The sequence below is a fragment of the Hibiscus syriacus genome, unplaced genomic scaffold (assembly GCF_006381635.1).
Source record: "Hibiscus syriacus cultivar Baekdansim isolate YM2019G1 unplaced genomic scaffold, ASM638163v2 tig00111059_pilon, whole genome shotgun sequence".
In the NCBI taxonomy this organism is placed as follows: domain Eukaryota; kingdom Viridiplantae; phylum Streptophyta; class Magnoliopsida; order Malvales; family Malvaceae; genus Hibiscus; species Hibiscus syriacus.
The window spans coordinates 1,679,823-1,694,072 of NW_024062966.1; the positions used below are offsets into that span (position 1 = coordinate 1,679,823).

At 35.6% G+C, this 14,250-nt stretch overlaps 1 protein-coding gene and 1 long non-coding RNA gene across 3 annotated transcripts; one reads left to right on the forward strand and one right to left on the reverse strand.

Moving 5' to 3' along the window:
• The first annotated feature begins 398 nt into the window (after positions 1–398).
• On the forward strand, positions 399–7,860 carry LOC120151537 (zinc finger protein CONSTANS-LIKE 4-like). Its single transcript, XM_039163954.1, has 4 exons — positions 399–410; positions 2,467–2,474; positions 7,030–7,584; positions 7,707–7,860. The coding sequence occupies exons 3-4, from the start codon at positions 7,045–7,047 to the stop codon at positions 7,785–7,787; spliced, it is 621 nt and encodes a 206-aa protein (XP_039019885.1). The 5' UTR covers positions 399–410; positions 2,467–2,474; positions 7,030–7,044; the 3' UTR covers positions 7,788–7,860.
• A 3,875-nt stretch (positions 7,861–11,735) lies between these two features.
• Positions 11,736–13,885, reverse strand: LOC120151505. 2 transcript variants are annotated; one of them, XR_005518619.1, is made up of 3 exons: positions 13,833–13,885; positions 13,516–13,687; positions 11,736–12,132 (listed from the first exon to the last, which is right to left on the reverse strand). It is a non-coding gene; the product is annotated as an uncharacterized LOC120151505 (long non-coding RNA). The 2 variants fall into 2 exon arrangements; XR_005518620.1 differs by having other exon boundaries at positions 11,742–12,132; positions 13,594–13,687.
• Between the last annotated feature and the right edge of the window lie 365 nt (positions 13,886–14,250).

Below are 14,250 nucleotides of genomic sequence, written 5' to 3' on the forward strand. Positions count from 1 at the left end.
GTTGTTAGAGATTAGTTAGAAATTAGTTAGGAGCAGTTACCTTATTGTTAATACTATATATATGTGTATTCTGTATGCATTTGAATATATATAAAAAATCAGAGGTATTTTTTCAACATGGTATCAGCCTAATCTCGGTCCTCTATCTTTTGCTTTTTTCATTTTTTGGCATGCTCTTGTTATTCTCCTTCTTTCTACTCACCCTCAGTTTATTTCATTTTTTACCCAATTTCATTTCCTCTTTTTCCTCTCAAAATGCCTTCTGCCGAGGAAATCGATTTCACTCATCTGTTGTACCTCCATCCGTCTAATATGCTTGGCCTTCTGCTTGTCTCTCAGCCGCTCATTAGATTGGAAAACTACAGCATATGGAGTCCCTCGATGAAGATTGCATTGCTGGCCAAAAACAAGTTAGGGTTTATTGACGGTTCTTGTCAGCGTAGTGCTTACAGCGATACTTTACAAGTGCAATGGGATCGATGCAATGCAGTGGTTTTATCTTGGATTCTGAACGCTGTTAGCAAAGATATATCGGCTGGGCTGGTGTTTGCTTCCAGTGCGGCTTCTGTTTGGAATGATCTACAAGAAAGGTTTGATAAGGTAGATGGTTCTCGTATCTTTTTTTTGCATCGTGAGATTGCTACTCTGTGTCAAGGTGAATCCATTGTTTCTGGATTCTTCACTCGTTTGAAGATGCTGTGGGACGAATATGAGTCCTTAATCCCCTTCACTGCCTGTGATTGTGAAGTTTCCCAGCAGAACATGAAGCATCTCGTTCAGCAGAAGCTATTTCAGTTTTTGATGGGTCTAAGTGATTCCTATTCGGCAATTCACAGTCAGATTTTGCTCATGCAACCTCTGCCAATGGTGAATCAAGCCTATTCTATGTTGATTCAAGAAGAATCTCAAAGGTCCTATCTATCTGTGGTTGCTGCGCATGATACGGTAGATTTGTTTTCCAATTCTACTGCTTTTTCTGAACGTAAACAGTTTTCTGGAATCTGTGATTACTGCAAAGTTAAAGGTCATAAGAAGGATTAATGCTATCTATTGATCGGGTTTCCTCCGAATTACAAGTTCACAAAAAAGAAAGGATTTTCCAGTACTGAGGCAAATTCGAGCATTTCTATTGACTCTATGCCTTCTTCTAATCATTCTGTTCATGTTTCTTCTGCTCCAGTATTTACTCAGGAGCAATACAATCAAATTCTGCAGCTCTTGAACAAGTCATCCTCTGCAGATTCTGCTATTAATTTTGCAAGTATTTTTCCTAACAATTACTTACAATCTAATGGATTATTGACACAAGGGCAACAAACCATATTTTATATGATTTTAAGAGTTTGGATTGTCTCACTCCTTGTGATTCCTCCACACGTTTCATAAATCTTCCTGATGGTAAACATGTACCTGTTACTCACCTTGGTTCTTGTTTTCTTACTCCATACTATAAACTTGAAAATATCTTGTTAGTTCCACAGTTTAAACACAATTTACTCTCAGTGTCTTGGCTTACTCATGATCTTGGATGCTGCCTCATCTTTTATCCTGGCTTTTGTCTTCTGCAGGATCTCTCCACTGGAAAGATGAAGGGGATTGGTAGGGAATCTAGAGGCTTATATTTTTTTGAGTCTTCGTTTGATTTTGGTTTGTCTTCTGATTTGAATCAACTTTCTTTTACTACTTCTTGTATGGCTTCTGCCATCTCAAATACTTGTATTTGGCATGCTAGATTAGGCATGTTGCCTTTTCTAAGATGAATAAAATAGGTTTTTTGCAATCTGTTAATTTTCAGCAATATTTAGTTCACAAATGTCCTGTTTTTCCTTTAGCTAAACAACCTTGGTTACCTTTCCCTGTGAGCACTTCTAGGTCATCTATTCCATTTCAGCTTATTCATATCGATTTGTGGGGTGCATACAGGGTTTCTACACATAGTGGTCATCGTTTCTTTTTAACTATTGTTGATGATCATTCTAGAATGACTTGGTTGTATCTGTTGAAGCATAAGAATGATGCTATTTCATCCCTTAAACAATTTCTTTCTTTAGTTAAAACTCAGTTCTCTGCTTCAGTCAAAATAATTAGGAGTGACAATGGTTCTGAATATTTTAACTCTGAGTGTTCTCTTTTTTTTTTCTTCTCTTGGCCTTGTTCATCAAAGTTCTTATGTTGGCACCCCTCAGCAAAATGGGGTTGCTGGAAGAAAACATAGACATGTTCTAGAAGTTGCATGTGCTTTACGTTTTCAGTCTAATGTTCCTCTAAAGTTTTGGGGTGAGTGTGTTCTTACTGCTTGTTACATCATCAACAGACTTTCATCTTCTGTGATTCAATGGAAGACACCGTTTGAAATGCTTTATAAAAAACCGCCAAATCTATCTCATCTCAAAGTATTTGGTTGTTTATGTTATGCAACTAAGCCACACTATAGTGACAAGTTCTCTTCAAAAGCTATTCCTTCAGTCTTTTTTGGTTATTCTGCTACTCAAAAAGGTTACATTCTCTTTAATCTTGAATCAAAAACCTTTTTTGTTAATCGAGATGTTATTTTTCATGAAGATATATTTCCTTTTAAGTTTACATCTTCTGATCATTCTTTTTTCCCACCTAACCCTACCATTTATGATTTTGATTTTTTACAACTTTCATTTCCTCCACAAATCAGTCCAACTTCATCTTCAGATTCAGTTCTACCACAACATTCTTCAGAATCTTCCATTGCTCCTTTATCTTCTAATTCAATAGATCTTCCTAATGCTTCAGCAGATATAGCTACAGACATTATTCCTCCTATTTCTGTTCCCAGTACAGTCTCTACTAGGGTGTCTTCTAGAGTTTCTAAACCTCCATCTTGGTTAAATGATTTTGTTCATACCTGCCAATCCACTTCTTTTCCAGGTCAGTATCCTATCTCTAATCATGTTTCTTATTCTCATTTACCATCTCATACACAATCATTTGTACTTTCTGATTCTCATTCTCTTGAACCCAAAAACTTTCAAGAAGCCCAAACTGACTCTCGATGGGTTAAAGCCATACAGGAGGAAATTCATGCACTTGAATTAAATAAAACCTGGTATCTTGTTCCTTTGCCTCTAGGAAAAGTGTGCATTGGGTGTAAGTGGGTGTTTAGCCTCGGGAGAGGTTGAGAGGTTCAAGGCAAGACTTGTAGCTAAGGGTTATAATCAGAGGGAAGGGGTTAACTTTGTAGAAACCTTCTCACCTGTTGCTAAACTTACAACGGTTCACTTTATACTTGCTCTTGTTGCTATTTTTGATTGGCCCTTATGGCAGATGGATGTTAATAATGCCTTCCTGCAAGGGGACTTGCATGAAGAAGTTTATATGGAATTACCTCAAGGGTTTTGTAGTCAGGGGAAGAATATGGTATGTAGACTACAAAAGTCCCTTTATGGTTTAAAGCAAGCCTCAAGACAGTGGAATGCTAAACTTACAGAATCTCTACTTTTAGCAGGGTATGATCAGGGTAGATATGATTATTCTTTGTTTACTAAGAAGCATGGGACTAATACTGTGATACTTTTAGTCTATGTTGATGATTTGATGATTACTGGAAATAATGTAAAGATGATTGCAGAATTGAAAGAGGTTTTGCATAGAAGTTTCAAAATGAAAGACTTGGGTGAGTTGAAGTACTTCCTTGGTCTAGAAGTTTTGAGATCAAAGGAAGGAATACTTCTAAATCAGAGGAAATATGCTCTTAAGCTGATTCAAGATACTAGAATTAGTGGTGCAAAACCTACAACAACTCCTTTGGAGCAGAATACCAAACTTACTACAGTAGACTATGATAGTTCATTTCAGCAACATCAGAATGTAGAAAAGGATCAGCTGGCCAATAAAGGATAATTTCATAGGCTTATTGGAAGGTTGTTGTATTTAACACATACAAGACCAGACATAGCTTTTTCAGTTCAGCATTTAAGTCAGTTTATGCATCAACCCAAGAGGGAGCACATGGAAGCAGCTCTTAGAGTGGTGAGATACATTAAGAAGAATCCTGGTTTAGGGATTATACTGAAGGCCTCGAGCAGTTGTCATCTCATGGCAAGTTGTGACTCAGACTGGGTAACCTGTCCCATGATAAGAAAGTCAGTAACATGGTTCTTTATTAAGCTGGGAGAATCATTGGTGTCATGAAAGTAAAAAAAACAGAGCACTATAGCAAGGTCATCAGCAGAAACTGAATACAGGAGTATGGCCATGACTACTTCAGAGCTTGTTTGGTTGAAGGGGTTGCTAAAAGACCTTGGAGTCAACAATAATCAGCCAGCAAAAATTTACAATGACAATAAGGCTACTTTGCATATTGCAGCCAATCCAGTGTTTCATGAGAGAACAAAGCACATAGAGATTGATTGTCACTTTATAAGGGAAAAGATTCAAAAGGGACTGATTCAGACAGAGTTTATTCCAACTTCAGAGCAACAAGCAGATGTCTTAACAAAGGCCCTTGGAGTTTCATAGCATGAATATCTTTTATCCAAGTTGGGAGTAAAAGATGTATTTTACAACCCAACTTGAGGGGGAGTGTTGAGCATAGGGAAATTAGTTGGAAGGAAATTGTTATGCTGTTAGAGATTAGTTAGAAATTAGTTAGGAGCAGTTACCTTATTGTTAATACTATATATATGTGTATTCTGTATGCATTTGAATATATATAAAAAATCAGAGGTATTTTTCAACAAATCGAACTTCTAATACTGCAAATGTCCCGTGAGATTCATCACCAGACTTTCATGTATGTGAACTAAAATTCAAGTTGTTGAGTAATTCAAAGATTTCACCTGACCCCGCCATGATCTCCAGTAAGTGATACTCTTGTTCATGACAACCAATCGACTTGCTTGCGAATCAGGCAGCAATTCATAAAAGGAACTGAACTGTGGTGAATGTTAGAGTATTGTGTTTGTGCATGGAATGATGTAAGCAGCCCACTATCTTGAGTGGTAGTCTGCACGGGTTCTTGAGAGTAGTGAAGTGGTTAGAGTAGTTACAAATCGCACTCTCTCTCTCTTGTATTAATAGCCTCTCACTCGTCATGGATTTATCTTGTGTTTCAAATTCATTGCCTTTGCTTCTTTCTAGTTTTCTAAGATTGTATTCACCATATTTCTTCGCTGAATGTCTGTTGCAGTGGGAGTAGGAGCAGCAAATGAACTGTGGCATGATTCTAGTGAAACATCCGTAACTGGACTGGAGTTGAAACACCAGAACAAACTGGATCTTCGTGAATACCTATTGCAATATGCCTTTCACAGAATTGATTGTCAAGTTTATCATCCAGTTGAGCATCTTCAAAATTTCGGGTCAGTTAAAGCTAAATCGTCATCCCGATTTTCGCTTACAATTAGCAATGTGCACTCATTAGATAACTTTAATTAGCAATGTCTCACTTACAATTTAATATAATTATAGGTTTTAGAGAAAAATTAACGAGCCTTCATTTTAGATCTAGAGAACGTAGTTTCAGCGACGGATCCACAAAATTTTTAATGTGAATATATACTTATTAATAAGAGAAATTTATTGTATGAAATAGATAAAAATAAAATTTTAAGATTGTCAAGTAAATAAAATGAATAATAAATAAAGAGAATTAAATTTCAGAATGGGCAAATCACTCTTACATCCACAATTATGTGGATTTTAAAAAAATACTAAAAATAATTGTTATTTTTTAAATACCCGAATTTGAATATCATAAATGTCATCCATGTAAGGATTCAATGTTAAAGGGTTAAAAATTATCTTAGAACAAATGCTATCTTGTATTTATTTCATATTAATAAAAAAATATTAAAAATAGTTTGATAATAAAATAAGAAAAAAAGTAATAGATTGATGACCAATATTATGATTTATCGTTTATTATATTTACCTAAAAATATTATTCTCCTCCCAAATATATTTGATTTGAATTGAGAGGATGAGAATTGCGAATGCAAACCCAGTATTAACAGTTATCTTAAAAATCTTTCTATTTACAAAATTTACTATTTTCTAAAAGATATTTTATTATTTTCTCATCACACTCTTTGGAAAACCGAAAAATCGCCAAACCCAATCGTATTATTATGGTAATGAAAATCGCATCAAGCGATTAATTTGGTAAAATATTAAATAAGCTTAACGCAATTGATTGCTGTCCACTCCACTGCGCAAAAATGAAAATATCGCCGATATTGCGGGACCCGAACGATATCCCCAAAATCATTTGGCCGCCACGTGGATTAACCTCAGCTCTGCTTCGGATAAATGCCAGCTAAGCGAATCTGAATCTCCACTCCCGACCGACACGTCACCGTCTAACCCAAAGACCTGTCGTGCTAGTTGCTACTTTTTAAATACTATTATTTTATTTGAATTTAGAATATATAAAATGAAAAAAAAAATTGAGTTCAACCAAATGCAGCTGACCAGTAGAAGCCCAAAGCATTCCAACGCGTTGCACCACACAAGATCTTGCTCTCTTACTTTGTGACACCTGGCACTATGTCAAGCCACACCCTTTGCCTTTCCACTTCCTCTTCACACAAAAAACCCTAGACTCCCACAGACCAAATTTTCTTCTCCTCCGTACCTTTTGCTAATTTACAATTTTATCCCCCTTTCTTTTTTCGTCTTGATATAAATCAAATCTCATCATTCAAGTTTATTCATAATATGAAGTGGATGATAATTCGAAATAGGAACCGGGGGGTTAAAAGGTATTTTCCCGTAGTGTATATCTATATATATATAATTTAAATTAGGAAAAATATAATTAATTAAGTAAAAATATCTTGCGAGTCGTCGTTGGTTAATTGCGAATTATGAAGGAAAACTTGCAAAAGGCAAGGCTGTTCCTATAAGCCACTGCAAGTTGTTTGGTTCTTTTTCTTCCCTCTCTCTGAATCGCCTATTTTGTGTAATACACAAGAGAGAGAAAATCAGAAACGTAAGAATTCTTTCGAGAAAACGAAAGGAGGAGAAACTCGCTGGTCGATCGAGGGGAAATATATCTGTGATTTGGTTTAAATGAGGAAGGAGATGAAGAGCTGTGAGCTCTGCAAGTTGACGGCGACGACGTATTGTGAATCGGACCAAGCCAGTTTGTGCTGGGGCTGCGACGCTGTAGTCCATGGAGCCAACTTCCTCGTGGCGAGACACGTGAGGTCTCTTCTCTGTCACGGTTGCCAGTCTCTCACTCCGTGGAGAGCCACTGGTTCCAAGCTCGGTCACACGGTCTCCGTCTGTGAGAGGTGCGTTAACGGCGACGATCGAGAAGAGAGCGAAGCCGAAAATGACGGTGATGGCGGTATCAACAACGACGATGAAGGAGATGATGATGATGATGCAGGAGGTGATCCCGATGATGACGTATCAGTTGAAGATGATGTGGAGGACGGAGATAATCAGGTGGTGCCGTGGTCATCAGAAGTAGCGGATACACCTCCGCCGGCGTCCAGTTCTTCTAGTGGTGGAGATTATTCTGCTGGTGAAAGAGAAGTCTCTAGATCAACGAATTTGGTATCGTTGAAAAGGTCGAGAGAAATTGCTTCAGATCTTCACTCACAGGTTTGTTTTCTCTTCTGATATCTGTTCAGTTTTAGATTCCTTTCGTTTCTCTCGTTCAGATCTTTTAATCGCTTTCATGAAATCAAAATTTATTAATTCTTTTAAAAATTATTCTTAAACAGGACGATCCAGATCGTTTATCTCTTAAACGGAGATACAGTTTACAAAAAGAGGATGAATCCGTTTCGGTTAACTCCAGATGATCGAAAGAACAACAGATCAAACCGGTGCAGTTTCAGTCCGAGAAGCACGATTGAGTGGAGAGTCTTTAGGAGAAAACAAAAAAGTAGTGTATGAGAAAATGCAGTAAAAAAAATCTTAAAAATTCGTTGGTAATTGTAATCTCTTAGCTGTCCGATTTGAGTTGGTTTGCCTGTTATTTCTGATCTCTAACCTACTCTGACAATAGTGATTGATAGGAATGTTGACACCCCTGTAGGCCTGTAGTGTGGGTTTAATTGTACTAATAATCCAAGAAATTGCAAGAGTGCTAAATACTGCAACAACAAAGTGTGATCTTTTATCAGATTAATGTTGTTTCTTTAGCAGCCTAAAGGATGTGTGCGAAGCAAGTGGAGCAGCAGCCTGTGTCCTTTCTTTGAACGACATCCACTAATAAAGCCGGCCGGCCGGCCGGTCGGCCATCCAGACTATCCATCGTTTCACAGCGTCAGAATTGTCCGTGAAATGCCTTGGACAATCACAAGGCACGAATACCAATTTCAATTTTTTTGTTGCTCTAAAATATATTTTGTGCATAGACAGGATTGTGCTTGTCGATCACTTGTAACGCATCTTCTACTAAAAACAAGCAAGCTGGGCTACGATTGTAGTGCATGTACTTGTGTATTGCCTAATATGTAAACAGACATTTCATTTCATGTGCCTACATAAGTCTTATCTTTGAGTGTGGGTCATTTTACGACAGAACTTTGGTCATCGGAATGCTCCCTCCGATTGTCCCACTGCAATTACCACATCCCAAACTGGACTGTGTATCCATTTGCCAAAGATTTCCAATCACAGTGCTCTTCCAGATTTTTTTTTTCTTTTCTACATTGGAACAAACCGTGGAGGATAAAAGCATTCATGTCTCTTGGAGTTCATAATTTTGCTTTTCTCATCATTCTATTTCTGTATATATATTTGGTTTGGTAGGGTAAGCTAATAAGTAAATTATTTTATTATATGATTAAAATAAGTTGTCTCAGATTACTATTGTGATTGAAGTGTTTTCACAAATCACCCGTTGAATTTTTGGTTTTGTCCCAAAAGTATTTTTTCAATCGTATTTTTTTGATAAAAAGACTGGTTTAAACCACGGAAAACACTACTACTAATTTTATTAATTATTCATAAATAAATATTTAATATAATGATAAAACAGGTGATCACAAAATAGATAAGAAATATGAAAAAATATTAACTATCATCAGTAGTTTTAATCTGATTGAAATAAATTTCACCTGAACCCACGGTTAATTTAGGGGCCATGTTTTGTTTGTATTTGTGGGGGAATTTTCTTTCTCTATTTCTTGTTGGCACGAGTTTTGTAATGCTTTATTTAAGTTACTTTATTCAAAACATCTGGCTGGGAGAAGATATTTGTTTAATAATTTCTATGCAAAATATCTGGGAAGCTGACGGTCCAGCACCACTAAGAATTCAATACAATAAACAAATGGATTTATATCTTTTTTTATTTTTCCTTGGGTGCACAGTAGAAATGACGGTCGCCCATCAGCATCAGATGGTGGAAGCAGTTCAAAATATGAGGCTTAAAACTCGTTTAAGTTCCCATTTATCAATTCAATAATACAATCGAAATCATCGATCAGCCCACATAAAATATAGTGAAAAAATTATGATCCTCAAATAGAAATTGTGGTTCAAAGGAGCTTGTTAGCTCAAACCAGCCAATTAGATTAATTAAATACATTTTTAAATTGATTAAACAGCTTTAGGGTCCAGTGTAGGGGCGAATCACTTGGGTGAAAAGAAAGAGGATGGAGTGGTGGAGAATTGGTGTGGGGATTTGTGGTGGTGGTTGAGCGCCACTTAAAAAATCTAGGCAACAACCGACGAGATATTATGAGGATGTTTCTTTCATCTTAGGATTCTGCTGCTGACCATGACATCACCATCCAAGACAACGATGTGTACATATATATAGTCCAAACAAACGTATTATATTATGTATATATATATATATGGTTTTCTTCCATGGTTTCTTCCATGTTCAATTCACCGTTTGACTATGGTTGTGGGTTTTGAGTGATGGGTGTTGTCTTGTAGTTGACGTTTCAATTTTAGGCCATTCACTTGGTGAGGGCAGCTGTACAACTTTATATACTATTCTACAACTCCAAGAATAGATGTTCATAAATACACAAACTTTACATAACGTTAACGTCCACCTGCTTCAATGATAATACATTTGCTGTATCATTTTAAGACTGGATTTTATAGATGAAAACAACACGCTTAATTTATCCAAATCATATTTTCAATATTTCTTTATCAAAATAATATCCTTTTCGACAAAGATAAGATTATGTTAAAGTGTCTTTATTTTAGTGATAGATTATTCAGATAATTTTTTAAACATTAATATCATTTAGAATCTAAATAGAAATAAACACAATATAGGACTAAAAATTGTACAAATATTATTAAAAAAATAAACACTATATGTGTCCGAAACATATAATTGCACATTCACAAGCCGACATAAACATGTGTATGTATCTTGTCTTCAATCACTTAATGTATATGTTTTCAGAAGACTATATCTAAACACTTCAAAATCTCATATTTGGTAGAGCGCAAGGTTCTTAACCTTGAGGTCGTGAGATCAAATCCCACGGAGGACATTTCATAATTCGAAGATTTCTTACGGAAGCTGCTCTCAACCTGGTGTTGGGGATAGCCTACTATCTTACCTCCCCTTACCACATATATATGGGAAAAAATGATAACCATTTTTTTTTAACTTAGTTTTTGAGCTTCCAAAAACATTTTTTTAAACTTGTATCGGTACGATAGTTAAAGATATTTTTATATACTAGGATCTTGAGTATTCACAAGGAAAACAACTTGTACAAATCTAATCAAGATTAAGAATTGTCTGTGACGACTCAAAACCAATAATTGTCATGATATTCTCAAATTTCATATTGTTTATATGAACCTTTTAAAATGATTAATTATAATCTTCTAAATACCTACTCGTTAAATGATTGAAGACAATTTATACATACGTTTCATTATCGTTGTTCGATTTATTTGTGCTTGTACACATACAATTATGTGTCTTAGGCACGTATCCCACATGTTTTTTTCTTTTTAAATAAAATTCGTATAATTTTTTATCTAATAATTTTCTCTCTTTTCATTTTGATTATGAATGATGTGAAAATTGAAAACTCGAATAACTTGTGTGTCATAGAGGCGAAGACACTCCTCACAAAATAGTCTTTCAAATGGCATTTTCAGGTAAGTGTACTTTGCGAAAAGGGAGTCATTTTAACAAAGAAAAAAATGTTATTTAAGTACCATTTTGGCACAAGAAAATGTTTTAAAATGTATTATTTTGAAAATAATTGCCAATAGAAAAATTGAGAATATTTGCCCTTGAGACGATGTTTGGTTTTATGCATCATTGGTGCTAGCATTATAGGGACCGTCAATTAAGCACTAAAAATATACATTCCATACCTGCCTTATCTTCACTTATCTTTCGGCGTGCTATCTTGTATGCTTTTGGCCATTTTACATATCAATTTTTGTCCTGAATTTATGTTGCTTTTCGGTCCAAATTTGGCAGAGAGACCCCATCTGACAAGGCGAAGACAAATAGCTTTCCCAAGAGTGCATCAATAATGCCCGACTTTTAGTGACATGAACTAGCCAAGGACAAGGTGTTCCATCAAGTCTTTACCTAATTCTTCAAACGATTCGTGACTTTGATGCTACCAATCATAATGACTGGGCTCACAAACCTTGACTAAAATGTCCGACAGCGGATTTTCTTTGGTAGTTCATGTCGCTAAAGTTTCTCCAGCTACTTTATTCGGCCACCTGTCACGTGAACAATGACATGCACATTCTCAAGAGAAACTACAATCAACTAGGGTGAAATGTGATAACTGATCTGCAAACAGAGTTGCAGGTAAAATGGATATAATGGCTGCTACTACCGGTCATCAAGAAGTTGGGTGAAAAAGCAATGGGTCTTAACATACTGTTGAACGATGATTTATTGGGGACAGATTCTACTTTTTGTAAAATTACAACCCATGAGGGAGTTTAAGGATCTTGAGATATAGTTTGCTGAAGAAAATCGAGGCATGCTGCTTTAATGGTGAAATAAGCTTCGAAGGTAGAAATTATGCGAACATCATAGGATCTACAAAAGTCTATGAAAGGTTGACTGGTTTACCGCACAGTTGCTCCAACTCAATTTCCAAGAGTTTCAACAAATTTGTTATAGTTCGTCGATAAGCCCAAGCTTGAACATTATGATCCCAATCAAATATGGATGGACCACTGCACAGAAAACATTACGTCAAAGATTAAAAAGGGGAAGATAATTCGAGAAAGCTGACAAAAAACATGGCATCATGTATATTTCAAGAAACATATTTATCACAGAGAAACACAGAAGCCAACTTTTAACCAGCCACTCTTTAAAGGCTAAATAGCGGTAAGGTTTTAAGTTCAAAATGGCATGTTATATATATTTTACGGATGTTCTACGGTTATGGTTCAAAATTTTTGATCAAACACCATTTGAAATTACTAACACAGGCCTCTTCAGAAAGCATCGTTATCAAGTAACTGAGTTTTAGTTGTATCAATGATCTAGGGGCTAGAACCCAACTATTTCATCACTTTTACTCATAATCAAAACACAACCAAGTCCATTACCTGATAATTTTTCATTGTATCTCACATGGAAAGTTCCAAAACATAATAACACTATTCTGACAACTAACCCTTTCCCGTCTAGTCGTCTACATCTTAAGTCTTGGGCCGACCAAATTAGTAGCCATGTGAAAATTACATCCCAACTCTTTGGGCCAGAGCAGTATGATTTTTAGTTCAAAATGACTGTTGTATATGTGTGTGTATTGATTAACTGATACAGATGTGCATGAAGAATGTTGATCTAGATCACTAAATTGCTCTACATTTCTGTTTGATTTTCTTGAAGGGTGTACACACTTCTAGCTCAAAAGTTTTAAGCAAACACCCTTGGAAATAACTAACAAAGGCCTCTTCATAAGGCATCAAAATCATGAAATATATTTTTAGTTGTACAGCTCACTTTTTTTTATAAATATATACCCATCAATGACCTGAAAGATTAGGACTCAGCAAATTCATAACACCTCTTCATTAGCATAAAAATCATGTAATCGAGTTTTAGTTGTACAGCTGACTCTTTCGTTTATAAATATGTACCCATCAATGATCTGGAACATTAGAAGTTAGAACTCAGCTAGTTCATCACATTTATTCATACAATGACCATTGGAAGCTCAACCAGGTCAAAAATCTGATCATTTTTTGTTTCATTTTACAAAGTAATAGACAGCTGAAATCTATTACACGAAAAGTTTCAAAACATAATAACATTCTTCTGGCAGCTAAACCAACTTCTTTATACATCTGAAGTCTTGGGCAAACCAAGTTAATAGTCAACTGATATACATCCCAACCCTTCGATTAACTTTGTCTTCTGTCACTAAATAAATAACAACTTATGTAATAAGTAAATTCCAGAGCAACTAAGAGCTAAGATAATAATAAACTGAAAAGAGACTTTGTTTTATATACTCGACTTCAGTAGTATGCAGTTTCATAGGAAAAATAAAAGAAACTAAGCTATGAAGCAATGTGTCAAAGACTAAATGAGAATAACAGCACCTTCAATTCCAAATAAGACAATGCCAAATCCAAGATTCCCAAGACCAAACAATGAAGAAGAATAAGAAACAATTATACCTTATAGGAGACGATAGCCAAATTTGTCAATTAGGGGTCTTTTTATTCATCACATAGGTGCCCAAAGCCCGAGTTTTAGTGTCAACACTTCATTCTACAAAACCCATTTAACAAATTCTTCACTAATTCACTCATCTTTTTGTTTTAGTCCCCTACAAGCTTTCCCTAAGCTTATATAACACCCAACCCTTCAAAACCAACCCGAAATTTGAAGAAACAAACAGCTTGAATTAACTTACCTTTGAAATGGAGCTCACGGGAAGAGAAGATAACAAAAGGGGTTCCAGATTTTTCCTTCTTCCTTTCCTACATGTGTTTATATCCCTTAAAAAGCGAAGATAAAAATCCTTTCTTCAAAAAGACCTTAATGCCCCTCCAATATCTCATCTTTGATAACAAATCCTAATCAAAATGTCCAAATATTAGTCCTTGAATTTTCAATTTATTTCAATTAAACCACTAAATTTTGAATTCTTACATGTTGGTCACTGGCCCGATATTTGGAATGTTACAATTCTTGTTGTAATACCTAGTACTACAATCCAATGCTATCTTTGTGATCACATGAATGTTCAACTGACAAGCAGTTTTTGTTTTTAAATTTTCAATTCTCTTAGGGTTAGCAGTCGAAAAAGTAACATAATCACGAACATTGTC

Coding starts and splice junctions, on each gene's coding strand:
- LOC120151537 (XM_039163954.1), top strand. CDS start 7,045: ATGAGGAAGGAGATGAAGAGCTGTGAGCTCTGCAAGTTGACGGCGACG. Junction 7,585..7,706: donor CTTCAGATCTTCACTCACAG/GTTTGTTTTCTC, acceptor ATTCTTAAACAG/GACGATCCAGATCGTTTATC.